At 45.9% G+C, this 20,218-nt stretch overlaps 1 protein-coding gene across 2 annotated transcripts in view; it reads left to right on the top strand.

Annotated features, from left to right (window-relative positions):
• The window catches only part of SLTM (SAFB like transcription modulator), a 50,153-nt gene extending 49,030 nt beyond the window's left edge, over positions 1-1,123 (top strand). For both annotated transcript variants that reach the window (XM_056130681.1, XM_056130682.1), the window contains exon 21: positions 86-1,123. In XM_056130681.1, the coding sequence (XP_055986656.1) occupies positions 86-194 (109 nt within the window). In that variant the 3' untranslated portion in view covers positions 195-1,123. The remainder of the gene's footprint in view (positions 1-85) is intronic.
• The last annotated feature ends 19,095 nt before the right edge of the window (positions 1,124-20,218 follow it).

The following is a 20,218-nucleotide window of genomic DNA, read 5'->3' on the forward strand; positions in this document are numbered from 1 at the left end:
GGGACACGCACCGGGCGCTGGCACTGGGGCCATGCTTGGGAGTTCTCTGTTCTCTGACTTTGCTTTCTCTAAACCTTCTTTCCAGCAATGCATCCCCAATCAATAGAATTGTACAGATCAGTGGCAATTCCATGCCGAGAGGGAGCAGCTCCGGATTTAAGCCATTTAAAGGCGGACCTCCACGGCGATTCTGAAAAGAGCTCATTGCCGTGGTTCAAGTTAATTTATTGAAATCTTCTATGAACTTGATTGACTACTTACCAAGAGGACCTCTGGCTTGCTTGAGAGTTTGTCAGACTTTTTTTTCTTTTTTTTTTTTAACATGATTTTCTCAATTTTGGAGAAGATGTTTAAATAGTTCTGTTGTAACCTTTAATAGTTTTGTGTATCATTCGGCTTTTTATCTCGCAGAACTGAGACACATTTGAAAAGATTGGAATCCAAACCATTTTGTTTAATGCTGTGTGAATATAAAGAGTAGTTCCCAACCGTGCGATAGTAGTTTGATTTGCAGCATTAGCTTTGTGGTATCTGGCCCTGGAATTCTTCTCTCCAAGGTTGTCAGCCTCCATTTTGAAGGCTGTCCCAACTTCAAAGGTCTTCTGTCTTAATTTTTAGAGAATAAGATTGTTCCTTGCATTTCTGAGTATTATGTAACCTATTTTTGCAGAAGGTACTGTTACATTAAGTGCATCTGTGTATCCTGGTTTTAAAAAAAATGTACTCTTTTTTGAAATAAACCTTCATATTCTGTATAGCTGCTGAAGCGTTGGGAACCTTTTTAATTGTAAACGGAAACCGATGTTGAGTGCAGTGGCACACTTGTTCCGCTCTGCGCGGCCTGGCCAGGGTGCTTGGCGGAACCTTGGCCAGGAGTCTTGTGCCCGAGGCCCTTAGACCAAGTGGTGCAGGTAAGTGCACTTTTAGGTCGGCTGTACTATTCGATGGGAAATTCCAACTCTCGGAATTGTGTGGGTATTAATGTTTCCATGTTCCCAACTATGTTGAGAAGTGGAAAAAAAAAACCCAGGTTCTGAATTGGTGAATCAGTTGGGTTTTGTAAATACTTGTATGTGGGAAGGCATTGTTGTCTCTTTATGAAAATAAAAATCCGCACTTGGAAGTGTGTGTGTCTTTGCTTCCAGCTGTTGGGTCTTTGCCCTCCTGGGCCCTGGGGCGGGCAGGGCGGGCAGGCGGTCCGGGCTCCTGGCCTCTGTTGGAGTGTTGAAGCCCTTCTTACTGCCTTGCTTTTCTTTCAAGGTCTCTTTTCCCAGGAGCTCCTTCAGGTAACATCGGAAGGTTGCCTTTGACTTTGTTCCTGGGAGATTTGAGGGTCCCATCGGCATTGTCAGGAATCTGCTTCCAGCTGGGTGTTAGTCATCTCTGTGAGTGGTTCCCTGCAGTCTGGCTTCTGCCCACAGAGAATGTGCTCTATCCATTGGGCCATCACTCCTGAAAATCCCCTTTCTCACAGCAGGGCGGGACACATCCTCAGAGTCACTTGTTCTGGCTTGACCACAGTTAATACAGTGTAGCACTGAAATGACTGAAGATAGCATGTCACTTTCACTGTCACTGTCCTCCCGTTGTTCATTGATTTGCTCAAGCGGGCCCAGTAACGTCTCCATTATGACACTTGTTATTGTGTTTGGCATATCAAATACGTCACGGGTAGCTTGCTAGGCTTTGCCGTGGGTGCAAGATACTCTCGGTAGCTTGCCAGGCTCTCCGAGAGGGGTGGAAGAATCGAACTTGGGTTGGCCATGTTGGCTGCGTGCAAGGCAAATACCCTACCCGCTGTGCTAGAAGATAGCATAGCCGGTGTAAAATAGGCAGATGGGAGCCTGAGGAGACAGTGCAGCAGGTAGGGTGCTTGCACATGGCCAGCCTGAGTTCAGTTCTCAGTACTGCGTATGGTCTGAGCTCCACCAGGAATGATCCCAGACTGCACACAGTTCTAGGTGTGCCCCCTCCCCCCAAAAAAACACTCAAATGGCCAGAGACCCATAAAAACTTTTCTTAGTCCTGTTTAAAACTTCCCATATTGCTTCATGTAAATCAGTGATGAATAATGCAGGTGATCTAGATTTTTAGGATAAATTTAGCCTCGTGACAGATGGGCTGGGCTGGAACCCGGGTGGAAGCTGATGGCATAGGAGAGGCCTGGCACGGAAGGCTGGAAGCCAGCATGGGCGTGAGGGGTGCTCTGAGACTTCCCCACCCCTGCTTCAGGAGAGGTGGCACCCCAGCCCGTGGGATGTGCTGTGGTTTCTGGCCTTCCGGAACCTGTTGCTGGTGAACTACTCCAGGGCCTCTGGCGGGCTGCAGAAGTCCCAGAGTTAATGTTCATCAGCTGGGTGACCTGGGGGCCCCATGTCACCCTTGTCTTTTTCCTCACTTCGAGGGTGAGGCTGTATTTAACCGCAAGCACTGGAGTGCTGGGCTGGGGGCGAAGTGTCAGTTGGCCTCCTGATGGGGGAGGGGAGTGCTGAATGGATTCATCCCCACTCGGCCTGAAGCCACGGTGACAGTGAGGGTCCTTTCCTGCTGTTCAGGCATCCAGGGCATGCTTGGTCTCCCGCTGCCCTGCTGCTGCTGCATCCAGAGTCCAGCCGGGCGGGAGCGCCTGTGGATCTCAGCCCTGTGTGCATCAGGGTGGGCAGGTTCATCGAGTCACTTTGTGCAAACCCACCTGGCTCCGGGGCAGTATTGAGATCCAAGGGAAGCTGGGCTTGTCTAGGCCAAGAGAAGGGAGGAAAGGGGCTGGAGCGATAGCACAGCGGGTAGGGTGTTTGCCTTGCACGCGGCCGACCGGGTTCAATTCCCAGCATCCCATATGGTCTCCTGAGCACTGCCAGGAGTGATTCCTGAGTGAAGAGCCAGGAGGAACCCCTGTGCATCGCCGGGTGCGACCCAAAAAGGAAAAAAAAAACTGACCATAATTCCGGGACTAGAGATAGTACAACAGCTAAGGTGCTTGTCTGACATGTTTCCAACCCTAGTTTGACCCCCCTACCACATCCAGTCGTCCCTCCCTCCCTGCCCTCTTCCCCTCCCCCCCCGCACACAGAAAAAGAAAAGACCAATCTTAACCAGTTGGGCAAGGCATGAAGTCGGGAAGTCTACATGCTAAAAATAATTGAAAGAGGCTAGAGACGTGGTACGAGGGTAAGGCACTCTGTGACCATGGTTTGATCCCCAGCACCCCGTGTGGTTTCCTGAGCACCTCCAGAAGTGATGCCCGAGCAATCGGGAGTCAGCCCTGTGCACCACAAGGTATGACCCAGCCCTCCCTAGGGAAAAGAAAAATCTACCCCCCTCCCCCCTGTAAAGCTTTAGAAATGAAAAAGGAAAAATATACAAACTCATAAAGGTGTCAGGAATATGGGCTGAAGGGCTGGAGCAGAGACTTTCTTTGCAGGACCCCCTGACTGACCCGCAGCACTGCAGGGAGTGACCCCTGAGCACCCTCAAATGCTGCCACAAGCAAATATGAAAAAGAGCATAAAGGTTGGCTTTTGGTGTTTCATTTTTTTGTTTTTGGCGGGGGTAGGGAATGGGCACAGAGGTGCTCAGGGCTTAGTCCCAGCTCTGCACTCATGAATTAATCCTGGCAGGAGTACCTCTGGGATGACTAGGATTGAACCCAGACCAGCCGTGTGCAAGGCCTTACCCACTGTGCTCTCACCTGTCCCAAAGTTCTTACCTTTGTGTGTCTTGCTAGACTGCCGCTTTTCAGTTCCTTCATACTGAAGCCCGGCAGACACTGAATCCTTCCTGGGAAAATGTCCTTGACTATGTGTTGGTAAAGCATCTCCTCTCGGCCTGGAGTCTGTGGCCTTTAAAGTGGCCAACCTGGCTTTGATCCCAGCACCCTACTCGCCAGTAATGATCCTTGAGCACCACCACCTGTTTCCTCTCACTTGGTTGTATTTTTGTAGTTTCTATCAAGTTTGTTCTTTTTCACCTATTGCTTTATTTTGGGATTGATTATTACCAGCCAACATGCTGCTGCTTTTGACTTAAGACAGCCTTGTTTTCTGAAACCCTTCAGTGCTTCCTCTTAAAATGAGCTTCTGTTTTTATTTTTTATTTTTCTTTTGTGGAAGGGCACACCCAATGATGCTCAGGGATTATTCATGGCTCTGTGCTTAAAAGTCACTCCTGGTGGGGTTGGGGACCATACAGGGTTCTGGGGATTGAATGTGAGTCTGCAAGGCACTACTTGCTAAGGTCCTACCCCGCTATATTGTGGCTCCAGCCCCCTTCTTTTCTTTCTCTCGTATAACTTGGGCTACAGGGTCAGGTGTCGTACAGCCGATTTTCACCCAGATTTCCTTCAATCAAGCCCTCTTTAATTTGCTGCCAATCAGGCCATCTATGTTTTTCTCTCCCCGGCTTTCATCCCCCTCGTCCTCTCCGCCTCCTGTGAGACAGCCCCAGCGTGTGCAGTGATCCCTTCTCTCGCCTCTGCCTTAGCAGTTGCTTGGCCTCTTCCCATCTCCCGACTTCAGTGCACAGCTCTGACCTTTGTGCTTGAGGACACCCTAACCTGGAATGCCCACCCCCAGATCTGAGAATCTCATTTCCGGTCTTCATTAGCTCATCCATCTGCACTGATGCCCTTCCTGCCATTGAAATCTCAGTGTTCCTTCCCCCTGCACTGGACAGATGTGTACCTGTCTGTCACCAGTTGGATTTAAGTTGCAGGAGAACAGCCATTTGTGGGGGTTTGTTGTGTGTGTGTGTGTGTGTGTGTGTGTGTGTGCTCGCGCACACGTGCATGGCTGTTCCCATATCCCAGCACTTGACGCAGAGTAGCCCTCATTAAGGATTTGCTGAATAACCGTGTCCAGAAATGAACACTCACAGTGGAAGCTAAGGGGCAACGATCTGATTGGGACTCTGTGCTTTGTCTAAAAATTGCTTTGGGGGCTGGAGAGATAGCACAGTGGGTAGGGCGTTTGCCTTGCATGCGGCCTACACGGGTTCAATTCCCAGCATCCCATATGGTCCCCTGAGCACCGCCAGGAGTGACCCCTGAGTGCAGAGCCAGGAGTAACCCCTGTGCATCGCCAGGTGTGACCCATAAAGCAAAAATAAATAAATAAAAATTGCTTTGGTGTAGGAAATGCTCTGTCATAAGAGTGAATGACAGAGTAGATGGTGAGAATTGGGTTAAGGGCTTGATGAGTGTCTACAGCTGCCCTCAGGTATCCTTGGGGACACTGTCTAGTAAGAGATGGGAACAATATTCCCTAAGCCGTGGTGAGGTTAACTGTCCGCTTCAGGCCTGAATTCACTCCGAAAGTTCTGTTTGCTCTCAACCCGTGTTCCAAAGGATGCATTTTCCTCCCCACTTGAATTTGCCAACAGGGTGAGCAAACACGTTTTGAAATTGGCATGGTAGTTACTGGTGTATTTGTGATGATCCACTGAACTTTTCCGTTGAGCCTAGTTATCAGATGACTGGAGGCTGCTGCCGGGCTGGCTGGTCTACACTGCAGGACCTGGCCTGATCTGGGGTGAGCAGTGCCACGTACTCGAGGTGGGTTCCAGACGTGTGGTCGGCATGTGCTGCTGCATAGGGTTGAGGTGGGAGCATGTGGAATACAGAACATTTGTTCATCTAACAGACTCGGCCTTGGGCTAGAGAGATACAGAGGGTTGTTTGCTTGCCTCACACGTGACCAATCTGGATTCAATCCTGAGCACCCTATATGGTAACTCAACTCCAGAAGTGTTCCCTGAGCACAGAACCATGAGGTAGCCCTGAACACTGCCAGATGTGGCTCAAAAAGAAAATTTTTTAAAAAATTTTTTATTTGGGGCCGGGATAGGACAGTGGGTAAGGTTCTTCCTTTGCCTGCAGGGTTCAATTTCCAGTACCCCAGAGGATCCCCTTAGCCCTGCTAGGGGTGATCCAGGAGCACAGAGCCAGGAGTAAGTCCTGAGCACCACCAGGGTGGCCCCAAAACCAAAAAAATGCATAAAAAATCAAACTTACTAATTATACTGTGCACACACTGTAAGTGTATTGTTTAATGAGATTTGACAGATGTATACACCCAATGAACACTATCACCTCCGAGATGCAGAGCATTCCTGTCTGGGAAAGCGTTCCTTGTATTCTTGTGGTCACTTAGTGGTTACAGGAAAGGTCTTCAGGAAAGGTCCTATGAATCTAGAGACTTGTAAACAATCATACAGTAAATGCTTCTATATGGCTTCTTTCATTCAGCGTAAAGTTTGTACCATTAAACCACTTTGCTTTGTGTATAAATTCCCTTTTGTGGCTGCAGAGTATTTCTCTGTATGGGTATTTCCATAACTTTTTGTATGATTACCTCTTGATGGCACAGCGGTAGGGCGTTTGCCTTGAGTGCAGCCAGCCCTGCAGAGCCGGGTTCGATTCCTCCACCCCCTTTGGAGAGCCCGGCAAGCTACCGAGAGAATCTCGCCTGCACGGCAGAGCCTGGCAAGCTACCCATGACGTATTCGATATGCCAAACACAGTAACAACAAAGTCTCCAATGGAGACGTTACTGGGCCCGCTCGAGCAACTCGATGAACAACGGGAGGACAGTGACAGTGACCTCTTGATAAGAGTTTGGGTTGTTGGCTGTTCGGGGTTATTATGAGTAAAACTTACGAATATTTAAGTATAAGTCTGTCTGTGTACATGCTTTTTTTTCTTTTAAGAATAACATCTAGGGGCTGGAGAGATAGCACAGCGGGTAGGGCGTTTGCCTTGCATGCGGCCGACCCGGGTTCGATTCCCAGCATCCCATATGGTCCCCTGAGCACCGTCAGGAGTAACTCCTGAGCGCAGAGCCAGGAGTAACCCCTGTGCATTGCCAGGTGTGACCCAAAAAGCAAAAAAAAAAAAAAAAAAAAAGAATAACATCTAGGGGCTGGAGCGATAGTACAGCAGGTAGGGCATTTGTCTTGCACACGGCCGACCCAGGTTAAATTCCCAGCATCCCATATGGTCCCCGCCAAGTACCACCAGGAGTAATTCCTGAATGCAGTCAGGAGTAACCCCTGAGCATAGCCAGGTATGACCCAAAAAGCCAAAGAAGAAGAAAAAAGAATAGCATATAGGAATAAAAATGCTGGGAGATGCTATGATGCTGTCCATGTGTTGTCTGATTTACACATATGTGTTATGCTTTATAATCATCACAGTGATCAGTGATGACTCTGTATGTTGTGGGGTTTTTTTGTTTTGTTTTGTTTTGGTTTTTTTTGCTTTTTGGGTCACACCTGCTGATGCACAGGGATTACTCCTGGCTCTGCACTCAGGAGTTACTCCTGGCGGTGCTCAGGGGACCATATGGGATGCTGGGAATCGAACCTGGGTTGGCCGCGTGCAAGGCAAACGTCCTACCCGCTATGCTATCTCTCCAGCCCCAGTTGTGGGTTTTTAAAAAAATACTCTCAGTGATCCTGTCTTTTTATACCTGTGAACTAGTGAAAATAAGAGATCTTTTACAAACCTCTAAGGAAAAATAAACCCATAGTTAATTCTGTATTTGTTTTTAAATCTAACATTATAAAATGAGAATCCTGGGGCTAACAGATAGTAAAGGGGCTCAAGCCACGCGTCAGTCCCATCTTGGTCTCTGCCCTGTGTGGTCCTGGGCACCACTGAGGGCTGCACATCTCGCTCCCCCAAGTCCAGGCCACGGGCTGTTTGCTCCCGTATTCCTGGGAGATATGCACATACACAGCACCGCCTCCCACCCCCCACCCCCGCCCACCCAGCTGTGCTTGGGAGACTAAATAAGTAAAATGGAAATTCTAGAATTATTGAAATTTAGGGCACTTGGCTTGCTCATAGCCAACCTGAGTTTGATCCCCTGAGCCCCACGAGGAGTGATCCCTGAGTCATGAGCACAGAGCCATGAGGATGGGGTATGACCCCAAAACAAAAACAACAAAAGGAAAATTTAAAACAGCTAGAAACCAAAAAGGAACCAAAACTGGAGGAGGAGGAAAGCCTGACCTTTTTTTAAAATTAATTTTTAAATTGGATATCCGTGAGATAGACTATTACAAAGCTGTTCATGATTGGGTTTCAGTCATACAGCGATCCGACACCCATCCTTCCACTAGTGTACATTTCCCACCACCAGTGTCCCCAGTTTCCCTCCCATCATCCCCCAACACCCTCTGCCCACCCCAATCTGCCTCTATGGCAGGCACCTTCTTTCTCCTTTTGTGCATTATGGTTTGCAATACAGGTACTAAGAGGTCACCGTGTTCAGGGCGTTCAGTATTTTTATCAGGAAGGTAAGGTTGGAGTAGCTTTCTTAACTGGGTGGTCTCTTCGAGGTGTGGACATGACTGCCGAGGCTTCCAGAAGTACAGGGCAGTGGGTGGGGGGAGATAGCCCATCTTGACCCCATGAAAGCCCGGAGATTTCTGTCACAAAAGCCGCATATCCAAATTTTCAGCAGATTATATCTCAATGAGGTCAGTCCTGAGAAGGTGGAGATGCACTGGGGGCATGGGGGCGATTTTGGATTGAGGAAGCAAGTGGCTGCAGGGGACTCTGCTTGGGTGGGCACCAGGCTGACTTGCCTCCCCACCCCCCTCTTATTTACCCCAGTCTGTTCAGCCTTACGTGGGTTCAAGGTTAACTGTGGCTTTTGGTCCTCCCGAGATTTATTTATGGGTCTCTGAAGCAAGACTGGTAGAAGAGCTTACATGGTGGTGCCGGATTAGTTCATGGGTAAGAGGATGGGCGGGAGGAACTGCTGGTGCTTATAGGAGTATAGGGAAGTGAGGGGAGGTAGCCCATCCCAACTCCAAGAAAACCTGGAGAGTTCAGTCACAAAACCCACACACCCAAATTTTCAACAGATTGTATCTCATTGAGGTCCATCCCTGAGACAGTGCAGGGTATGGCAGCGAGTTTGGACTGAGGAAGCAAGCGGCTGCAAGGGACTCTGTTTGGGCAGGCACCAGGCTAATCTGTTCCCTTCCTCCGATTTACCCCAGTCTGTTCAGCCTTGGGCAGGTCCAAGCTTTTGATCTCTTTCGAGATTCATTTATGGGTCTCTGAAGCAAGGCCGATAAATGAGCCTGTATAGCTGAGCTGGAAGCGGTTTGTGGACGTGACTCCCACATACCTAAATTTTGGCCATTGAATTATCAGGAAACTTGGTCCTGAGTTGTTGGGGTCTGACCAAGGCACAGCAGCAGTTTTGGGGTGTCAGAACGCCTGAAGGCACCACCAGGCTGCTGATGCACTCACCCGGCGGGTCAGGTTGACCTGCTGGTGGCACCACCCCCCAAAATGAGTAATATTTCAACATTTCATTCAAATTTGAGCAGCCCACCGCAACTGGAGCAGGCATCTCGGATGACCAGTGCTGCGTGGACACTGGCAGCGTCTGGATTCAGTTCTGATCATGGCCAGGGCTGAGTCAGGGAGTCAGAACAGCTGCTTGAGTCGGTACTAGGCCTGCTGTGTCCCGTCTGTCCTGTCCCCCTGCTGCCCGTGGGTGCACAGGATTCTAACTGCGGCTGCAGAGCATGCCCCCAGTGCTCAGTACCCATCTGTCTTCATGGGTATCCATTGGCATTTGCCCCATTTTTAGACCAAGGGGATGTCGTTCAAGTGTTGAACACACATGCCTGGCACAGCTTCTATTCCCAGAATCACATCCCTGCCCCCAGGCTTAGGGCCTAAAGTTTTCTCTCTCTCTCTCTCTCTCTCTCTCTCTCTCTCTCTCTCTCTCTCTCTCTCTCTCTCTCGGCCACACATAGCGGGTCTTAGATCTCACTCTTGGCTCTGTGCTCAGAGAACATGTGGGATGCCAGGGACCTCCCCATGGTACTATCACTCCAGCCCAGGGCCTCAAGTTTTTATCCCCAGCACAGCAGGTGCCTTCCAAACACCATTGGGGAGCCCCCTGTTAACAACGGACCCCTCGTTTGTTCCTCTCCAATTTTTGGCTTTAGTTTTGAGTTGTAGGAGCTCTGCATGTATTATGGCTACTGTCCCTGGGCCAGCGCATTATCTACGCACTGGGAATATTTTCTTTCAAGCTGTCTTTTTTTTCTCCTTTCTTTTTATGGTTTTGGGCCACACTCATGAGTGCTTAGGGCTTGTTCCTGGCTCTGTGCTCAGGGATCACCCCTGGAGGTGTTTGGAGACCCATATGGTTCTGGGGATAGGATCTGGGTCATCTGTATGCACGTCTCTGGCCTGTCCTGCTTTGGGATGGTGTCACCATCATTCATCTTCTCTCTGTTCCGGTCATGAGGGGGCCAGTCTTCCTGTTCTATCATAGCCAGTGGCGTCAATGGGATGAGTCTTTGTGGGTGCTTTTCCCTCTTGTGGTTGTGGGGTTCTGGAGGTCTTTGGCTGCCGGGGCTCTGCTCAGGACGGGAAGGGAAACAACCCACCCCCCTCCAAGGGGCCCCAGCGAGGATAGCCAAGCGCGGGGGCAGGAGACTCAGCCGAAGACCTCCAGAACCAGCTATGACCATGCTGAGACCACTCTCCACTCATATGAAGGAACTGGCAGAGGAACACAGGCGTGCGGGTCCTGGGGCTGAGATCTCCAAGCCTGCTTGGATCAGGGCTGAGCATCCTCCACCCAGATCCTCCATCTTCCAATTGGCAGGGGTCACACCCACCAACTGCCCCTGTGCCAGGTAATCCCATCAATGGCCAAGACCCAGAGACTATAAAATCCTGCTCCTGGAAGCACATGGCCGCATTCGTGACTGCGTGACATCTTATTATCTCGTTCTTACTTTGGACAACCTGGCAGGCTACCGAATGTAATCTGCCCACACGGCAGAGTCTGGCAAACTCCCTGTGGCATACCCAATATGCCAAATACCATTAACAATGATGGATCCCATTCTCCTAACCCTGAAAGAGCCTTGAATATGGCACTTTTTAAAATCTCAGGGCCAGGATGAAGGAGACGTTACTGGGGCCTGCTCGAGGCAATTGACGAACAACAGGATGATCGAGATCGTGATTGGTTGTGCTTTTTGGTCGGGGGCATGTGATGCTGGAGATCGAACCAGGGTTCTTGCACGTGTTAGCCCTGAGCCCCCACAGTCTAAGCCTTCTTCCTAGCCTGGCTTTACTTCTTTTCTGCCCACAGCTGAGTGTATTCACTTGCACCTATCTTTCTCTCTCCAGCTTTCTTGTCTCCGCTATTTGCAACAGCATTGAGCTTGAGAGCTAATCATAGGGAGATCCTTGCTTTCTCCTTCCTTTGAATCTGGCATTTCTTCAGTGATCAAACTTAAGACAAACTAGATGGAGACAAACTGCAAAAACTTAAAAGCATTTAGAACGTTGACTTCCCAGCTGCCTGGGAACGCTCCTCTGGCCTCAGTCTGACCAACTTGCCCCCGCACTTTCATGGAGAGAACATTTGTTGCTACTTAAGACATTTTAATTCTATTTTTTTGGGTTTTATTTCTACAACAAGACATTTGTTGTTTCAAAGATATCAATGAATCAGAAGTTCCTGAGAATATAATGACATGTAAGAGAAATAGATTTGACACTTGTTTGTATTATTCTGATTAAATCTGAGTGTTTTTTTAAAATTCCTGTTTTTCTTTCGTTATGTTTTGCTTGTTTGGGGGTCACATCTCCTGGTGCTCAGAGTGTGGAATTTCCTGGAATCTAACCACTGGGGTCAGCTGCATGCAAGGCAAGCTCCCTTACTCCTGTGCTGTCTCTCTCGTCCTATTAGTTGCATCTTAGAGATGACAAAACTGATGGTGCAGAATTACTTGGCTCTAAGATTAGAAAGTACAGTGAACGGTGTCACAGGTCTGATTTTGAAGGGCTTGAGACAAATCTGATTTCAGAACACAAGATATACCTTTTCCTTTCTGATTTATTTAACGCAGGCTCTGAGAATACGATTGACTTCTTAGCTCTGAGAAATGAATGGTAAGAGGGAGAGAGTGAGAAGATTGTGGAAGGAGAGAAGGCCTAGGGGAACAGCGCACCCCTCACTATCGAAGTGTCACCCTGTTCGGCCTTGACTCTGGGGTGGGATTACACCAGGAGGAATCAGTGGGAATGGGGGTGGGAATCAGCTTAAGGACTTTAGTTTCTTCTACAAAACTTTTCTGTAAAAAGGGAAAACAGGTCCATAGTGATGGTTCAACAGACTAAACATGGGCGTTGCATGTGGAAGACCCAGGTTCAAGGTCTGAGCACTGATTCTAGCCCCCAAACCAAATGAATAAGGAAATAAAGGGAAAAACAGATTCAATAATACAATTTACATATTGTACTTAACTTAAAGACAGGCAAGCAATAGCTACATGATAAAGGTTATTTTTTATTTTATTTATTTTTTTGCTTTTTGGGTCACACCTGGCGATGCATAGGGGTCACTCCTGGCTCATGCACTCAGGAATCACTCCTGACGGCGCTCATATGGGATGCTGGGAATCGAACACAGGTTGGCAGTGTGCAAGGCAAATGCCCTCCCTGCTGTGATATCGCTCCAGCCTGATAGAGGTTTTTTAAAAAAAATTCCTCTGGGCAGCTAAAGGGATTGTATGGAGGGTAGTATACACTTATCTTGCCGGCATCAGCCAACCTGGGTTCGGTCTGAGGCTTCCTTATGGTCCCCCAAATCCAACTGGGAGTAATTCTTGAGCAGAGCAAGGATACAGGGTGAGGCCCTAAAACAAAACAAAACAAATTCCTTTAGGGCTGGAGAGACAGTACAGCAGGTAAGGAGCTTGTCCTTGTATGCATTCAGCCTGATGTCCCTCGTGGTCCCCCAGGTCTGCCCTGAACATCACCAGGTATGATCCCAAAACTGAAAAAAAAAATTCCCTATAAATATTGACTGGATACTAAGTTCAGGACTAAGGCTCTTGCCTTTGCATGAGGCCAACCTAGGTTTAATTCCTGATACGGCATAGAGTCCCCCGAGCATTGCCAGGAATGATCCCTGAGCTCAGGGCCAGGAGTAAACGCTGAGTAATGCCATGTATAATCCTGGAACAAACTTAAAATCATGAACAACCTTGTAACTGTGTATCTCTGTCACTGTTACTGTCCTCAAGTTGTTCATAGACTTGCTGGAGTGGGCCCAGTAACATTGTGAGACTTGTTACTTGTTACTGTTTTTGGCATATCAAATACCTCATGGATAGCTTGCCAGACTTTGCCCTGCAGGCAAGATACTCTCGGTAGCTTGCAGGGCTCTCTGAGAGGGGCAAAAGAATTGAACTCGGGTCAACCTAGTCAGCTGAATGCAAGGCAAATGCCCTACCCGCTGTGCTATCACTCCAGCCCGTGTATCTCAGGTGATTCAATTTTAAAAAATTAAAGCAAAAAATAAATAAATAAAACCCTACAGAACATTAGACTTGCATTTGTGTAGATGATCCCTTCTTAGCTCTTTTCAGCTCAGTGCCCCAAGAGGATGCAGTGTCAGGTAATGTGCTTCGGGAAGCAGTGCTCAGTCATTCATGATCAGTATTCGTGGCTGCTGTTCACTGCCCTGAGAGCGAAGGGCTCTGTCTTCATCCAGTGCTGCTTCCCATTAACCAACGGGTATTACTCAGCTCAGCGCAGAACTTCACCTGTACAAGGCACTAGGTTTATTCCCAGGACCCATAACCCACAAACCGTGTAGATATAAATCGATGTGTCCATTCTTCACTTCCCCACTCACCTTAAATTTGTAAAAGTAGCTTAATGTGGTGAATATACAGAGCAGAAAGGCTGTTTGATCTAAATATCAAAGTTTATTGAAATAAAATATAATCTATAATAAAAAATACTAAGGGTGTTATCACTGGTTACAGTTTTAAATATATTTTTAAAAATCCAACATTTTAATCCAAGAATGATAGTATCTTTGTGGTACAACAAACATGAAATTTAATGTTGAATAATACTGAATTATTTTGCCAGAAATATACTTTCCCATCTACGTTAAATATGCTTAATATACTCCAAAAGTCAAACTTTTGGAACTTAAGACAGATTTCAGAATTAACGTGTGAGCATAACTAGTATTTAAAATAATAACTTTCTTTCATAGAAATTGAGTTCAACCCTAAACTGGATAGACGCCTTAAGTGTCTTTATGGTGTTAAAAAAAAAAAAAAGCATATTTCAGTGCTCTTCTCTGCTCATCTCTATGGCTGCTGTTACAGTGGTATTAGAGCTTGTCATAAAGAAAAGCAGATAAGTTCAAAGTAGAACGGAAATTATGGCAGCAAAAGAAAGGAGGAAAATCGAAATCAAACACAATGAAGTTTCTTGGAGACTATTATTTTAATTGGCCAGTCTAGGCTTGGCACAAAGAGATCCTCGATACATCATAGCAACTTCTTGACTCAACTTGCTAGTAAAATGGAGAAAGAAAACTTGTATTTCAAGATCACTTTTTCTGCAGTCATTATGTAGCATTTTCTTTGCTATGCTCTAAGATAGGTGCCTAAGTTCAACTGTTTTGCCCAATTCAAAGGAAAGGACCCACATGTGACATCTTTGGGAAATCACTCTTATGGACCTTCTGAAATCTCACACAGGCGTGTGTCCCTTTGCTGGTCTTGTGTAGCCACCATGCAAGCTTCTACTACAGTCGGGCTCGGAGTGTCTCCCATGCTGCCTCGCCTGTGAAGTTGCCATCTTACTGAGGAAGATAACCTTTCAACAGCCACTGGACGCATTTCGAATTCTGATCTTTAAAAAGCTAAAAAGCTAAGAGGGTTGGGCTAGAACTCAGCAATAGGGCATGCAGGAGGTGCTGGGTTCGAAAGTTGCCACCTCATGCCCCAGCCTTCCAATACACACAACGACACGAGGAAACACACCTAAGATATCCTATGTATTCTGGAAAAAATAAATTTTTTCATATAATTAAGATGTCAGGAAAGAAAATAAAACAAAATTGAGACGATACTTCAGAGAACTAAATGCCAGGCTTGCTTTTGGAACCCCCAGGCTCGAGTGGAGCTAGTAGGAAGCTCCTAATTTGTGGATTTTAGTGGACACCACAGCTTCCCAATAAAGTCCCTCTAGAGCTAAAGAAAACAGGGTCATTCTCCAAAGTCTTTTGCATCCCGTGCGCTAATAATGTTGGGGGCACTCTTGTCTCTCAAAGCAGGGCACTGCAAATGAGGAACAAAAACAACTTATGTTTGATGGTGATAAATTCCTAAGTGATAATGAAGAAATTCTTTGACTTTCAGGCAGCACGTAAACACTAGAATAATATAAACCAGGTCTCTCATTTTGCAGGGTCAAGGAGAGAGCCCAGCATCTTACAAACACCAGGGGGCTGGGCGCTACCACTAGGGCACAGCACCAGGCACAGACTTGCTGTTCTTTGAATGTAGTTTAATACTTAAATTTTGTATTTCTGGGACGAAACCTATCTTGAGGCAATGGTTGAAGACTTTTACCCTGTTTTTCCAAGATTTTTTTTTTCCCTGAGTAATCCTTGAGCACACCTGGTGGTGCTCAGGATTTACTCCTTCCTGGCTCTGGACCCAGGAATTACTCCTGGTAATACTTGGGAGACCATATAGGATGCCAAGGATTGGACCTGGTTCAGCTGCATGCAAGGCAAGTGCCCTCCAAACTGTATTATCACTCCAGTCCAAATTAATTATTTTTCAGGAGGTGAGAGAAAGGGAGAGTGAGTGAGGAGGGCACATGTTGGGCCTACACCAGGATACGGGCCTGAAGGGTGGAGGACGCCTTGAGTTTTATGTTCTGAGATCAGTTAAGTTTGAAACTGAAATCCTTCGTGTAACATATGGATGCATAGCTCATTTTTATCATACTCTCATTATTTTGCATGCTACAGCCCAACAAATGTGGCACAGTTCACTTATCTGACCTACATTCTTGGTCTTAAATTTCTAATGGCTGAAACACTGGAATAAAATAAAATACACCCATGATTGGAGATTTTGATGTGGGATCAAGATTAGCTAGAGTAGCATATCTTACATGCCTGAAGCCCTGGGTTCAATTCTCAACATTAAAAAAAGAAATGGGTCAGGGCTGAAGTGATAGTATAGTACAGCGGGTAGGGCATTTGCCTTGCACACAGTTCACCTGGGTTCAGTTCCCAGCATCCCATATGGTCCCCTGAGCACTGCCAGGATTAATTCCTGAGTGCAGTCAGGAGTAACACCTGTGCATCGCTGGGTGTGACCCAAAAAGAAAAAAAAAAAAGAAAAGAAATGGGGGGAGAGGCCTGGAGAAAGATGTAACGGGTGAAATGAATGCTTTGCTGCAAGAGGCTGTTCTGTTGTGTTGGGGCCACATCCTGGTGGCTCACTCCTGGTGGCCCCAAGGGACCATATGGGCAGGGTTTGGCTGCATGCAGAGCGAGCAGCCCCTGCCACACCCACCCCTTTCTTGTTCAGGAAATCTTTGATTTAAACTTTTAAGTTATCATGCAAGCAGGGTAACTTCAATTCTTCATAAAGTTTCCCCAACGCTTTTGTAAGAGTTGGGCATCAATACAAAGAAAGGCATCAGACTACCAGAAAACCGGAGAACAGATTCCATGGAGTTCCTTTACATTTTGAACCACTTTTCTACAAAAAAGAAAAAAAATACTAGCTGTACTCTATTGAATAACATTTTACACACACAAAAAAACAAATAATTTAAATAGCCCTAAAGGTGACAGCACCTGACAGACCTACATTAATTCCATCTGTGCAAAATATGTGTGCACATACTCACCAAAAACCTGATACCACTGTATTTTGTTCCATAAATAAAAAGCAAAGAAAATCTAATATTTATAAAATATAGTGGAAAAAACTGATTTAAATTTTTTTTTAATCTTCCAAATGCTCTTGATATTGTCATTCACGGGACATAAAATTAATGTTAGGAAGAGATGATGCTGTTCAAAGATACGATTATGCTATGAATGCAGGTGGCGCTGATGACACTGGGACAGCTAGGATGGAGGTGAGCAGGAGAACGTGTGTCTGCACGTGTGAGGTGCTGGGTTTGATTCCTAACAGGGCAAAACAAAGAATATTGTCACTGGGAAAACAAACAAACAAATTTTTGTTTTTGTTTCTGGGTGACACTTGGCTGTGGTCAGGGCTTACTCCTGGCTCTGTGCTTAGGAATCACTGTGGTGCCCAGGATTGAATTCGGTCTGGCTGCGTGTGAGGCAAGCACCCTACCCACTATACTATGTCTCTGGTCCCCAAAAACATTGCCACTGAAGGCAAAGTAAGTGTATGCAAGAACAGAAGACGTGGGCTGGGGAGGCGGCACAGGGTTGGAGTGCACCCAGCATGCGGCTGACCTTGTTCAATCCTGGTCTCATGTGGCTCCACAAGCACACCAGGAGTCACCCCCGAACATGGCCAGGATTAAGCCCTCCACGTTCCCAGTTAAAAAAAAAAAAAAAAAAAAAAAGACAACAAAGGACGGACCAGAGAAACAGAACAGCTGGGAGGCGGCTTGCCTCGCACCCGGCTGACCTGGTCTGATCCCCAGCCTCTGAGATTGCCCCTTGCGACTTCCAGAAGTAAGCCCTGAGCACAGAGCCAGGAGTGAACCCTGAGCACCGTATCAGATGTGGCCCAAACACACACACACACACACACACACACACACACACACACACACACACACACACACAGTAATATTTATGATTATGTAAGTAATACTGTTTTCACTATGGCCTTATTCAGGAATGCACAGCACAGTTTTCTTTTAAAGGGGGAATGTCCTTTATAAATTTAGAATGAGTCGAGGCACACAGTTTCCCCATGGGAAGATAAAAGCCAGGTTTTAGATATAAAATGAATTCCATAATTCCAGTTATTTGAGATAGAAATTATAAACTGCTTAATAACTGTTTTATCTACAATTATATGTAAACGATAATGGTGTTCCATTGCCATTTAATTTGTACATCTGAATACTGTGTGAAGAGACAAAGCACATAAGCTATCATTTTAAAAGGTAACAAATACTGATTAGAAATGACAAGTGAGATGAAATCCTTTAAAAATTTTAGAAGTTTTTAAAAAGAACTTCCTGAGAACATTTCAGGAAATTCTTGCTATGATATTCCTTTAGAAAGATTTTGTTTTGGGACAACTATGTAGTTTGGGGGCAGTTGGCCACACCTGGCTCTGGTCAGGGTACACGCATGGTTTCAGGGATCAAAAGGGGTTGGTCATGTGCAAAGTAAGCAGGGAAATTCCTACACTATCTCTTGGGCCCTCCAGCAGGAGTTCCCAATTCTGTATAACATCCTAACATTAATATAAGCACAATGTTATTATCCCCTTAAATATCTATTTTACTTGTAATTCATTTATCTCTCAAAATCTTTTAGTGGTAATTTACTGAAAAGAAAGTATTCAGCCAGGTATGTGGCTCAGCAGTAGAGTACTTGCTTCTTGGGTTGGATCCCCAGTTCTGAAAAACAAACAAACAAAACCCCAAAAACCTAGGGAAAAAAAAACCTCAAGATATTAAGGTTTTGTACAAGTACAGAATGGTCCATGTTGTGTTCAGGCAACTAATCTCTGATGTTAAGTTGCTTAATAAAGCTAAGACCAAGATATGGTGAAGAATTAGGGACGCAGTAGGGGACAAGCATTCAAACACTAGAAATGTAAGACAGAAAATAAAATATATGCCATAGCCTAATTCTAAACTTTTATCTGGGGGCTGGAGTGATAGTACAGTGGGTAGAGCACTTGCCTTGCACGCGTTGACCCGGGTTCAATCCCTGGCACTCTATATCCCTGGCACTCTATATGGTCCCCTGAGCCCACCAGGAGTGAGCCCCGGTTCAAAGTAAGCCTGAGTATCACTGGGTATGAGCCCAAAACAAAAAAAACATCCCCCTCCCTGCGCCTTATAAACATATCTATGCTTCGTTCTGTTAGGACCCTGGCCAAAAACGGAAGAAGTTACTTTGCCTCTGAGAAAGCGGCAGACTCCAGCTTAGGCTGCCTTAAGCGTTTTGGCATGCAGGGTAACAGGAGGGAGAGTTCTTAAAATAATAGTTCTTAAATGTGAAAGTTTCTATATGTATTTTATTTTTGGAGGATTTAATACATGCCATAGATTCCTGCTTTAGAAACACATAGACTCCAGTAATTGTTTTGGTTGTTTGCTTTTGTACCTTCTCTGGCCGGCTAGTGCTCAGGGCTTGCTCCCGGCTCTGCGCTCAGGGATTAATTACTCCTGGAGGGGCTCGAGGACATTCTGGGGTGACAGAGATTGAACCTAGGTCAGCCACATGCAAGACAAGTGCCCTACCCACTGCACTATCTCTCTGCCCGTCACAGTACTGTGAAGAGTAGACAACCTGTTGAAAGCACAACACTGTTGATTCCTTGGAATCAGACATGAAGAACATTTCCATATTGTTAGCAAACACTTTAAGGAACAGACTTGGAAAGTACAAGAAAAGGCCTAGGGCTGAGACTCAGTGGTAGGGCATATCCCTGCCTCACTGTGTGAGACCCTATGTTGAATCCCCAGTACCACAAAACAACAACAAAAAAATATAAGAAATTGCATGACCATACCCATTCATCTGTGTGCTGTGTCAGCTCTGATGTCAGTCGGCCGATACAAATATGCCCCTTGCTTACAAATATTAAAAACAAAAAATTATCAAAGTTTTAACTTGTTATCAGTGTACATGTAACAATATTCAAATATTACAAAGTACTGTAAAGGAAAAGACTTTAATATGCTATCAAATTCCAATGTACCCAAACCAGCAATGAAATGTCTGAATATAAACTTGTTGCACTGACAAATATAAGAGAATAAAGACACAATAACTCTAAATTCTTTATCACCATCAAGGATGGAAACCAGCATCTCTAAGAAGTTTGTTTTAATAGAATTAAACATTTCATTTCCCCTCACAGTAATCAAAGTGAACATTTTATCATTATTACATACTTGGTATATCAAACTGAATTCCAGGAATGTAAGAAAGTCTGACTTGGAAATATTACATAGAAAAAGAGTGAATTAACAAACACACTACTTTTTTTTTAGTTCTTTTATATAAGTACACATTGATATCTACTTATCTGATAGCAGCGTTGCTGGTTTTGAGGTTTTGTTTTTTTTTTTCCTTCCAGAGGGAATGTAGAATGGCAGTATTATCTTTGGAACAAATTAAGATAGTAACAGAGAACAGAATACACATATTTTTCAAGAGTA

The sequence above is a fragment of the Sorex fumeus genome, unplaced genomic scaffold (genome assembly GCF_029834395.1).
Source record: "Sorex fumeus unplaced genomic scaffold, SorFum_2.1 ptg000081l, whole genome shotgun sequence".
Lineage (NCBI taxonomy): Eukaryota > Metazoa > Chordata > Mammalia > Eulipotyphla > Soricidae > Sorex > Sorex fumeus.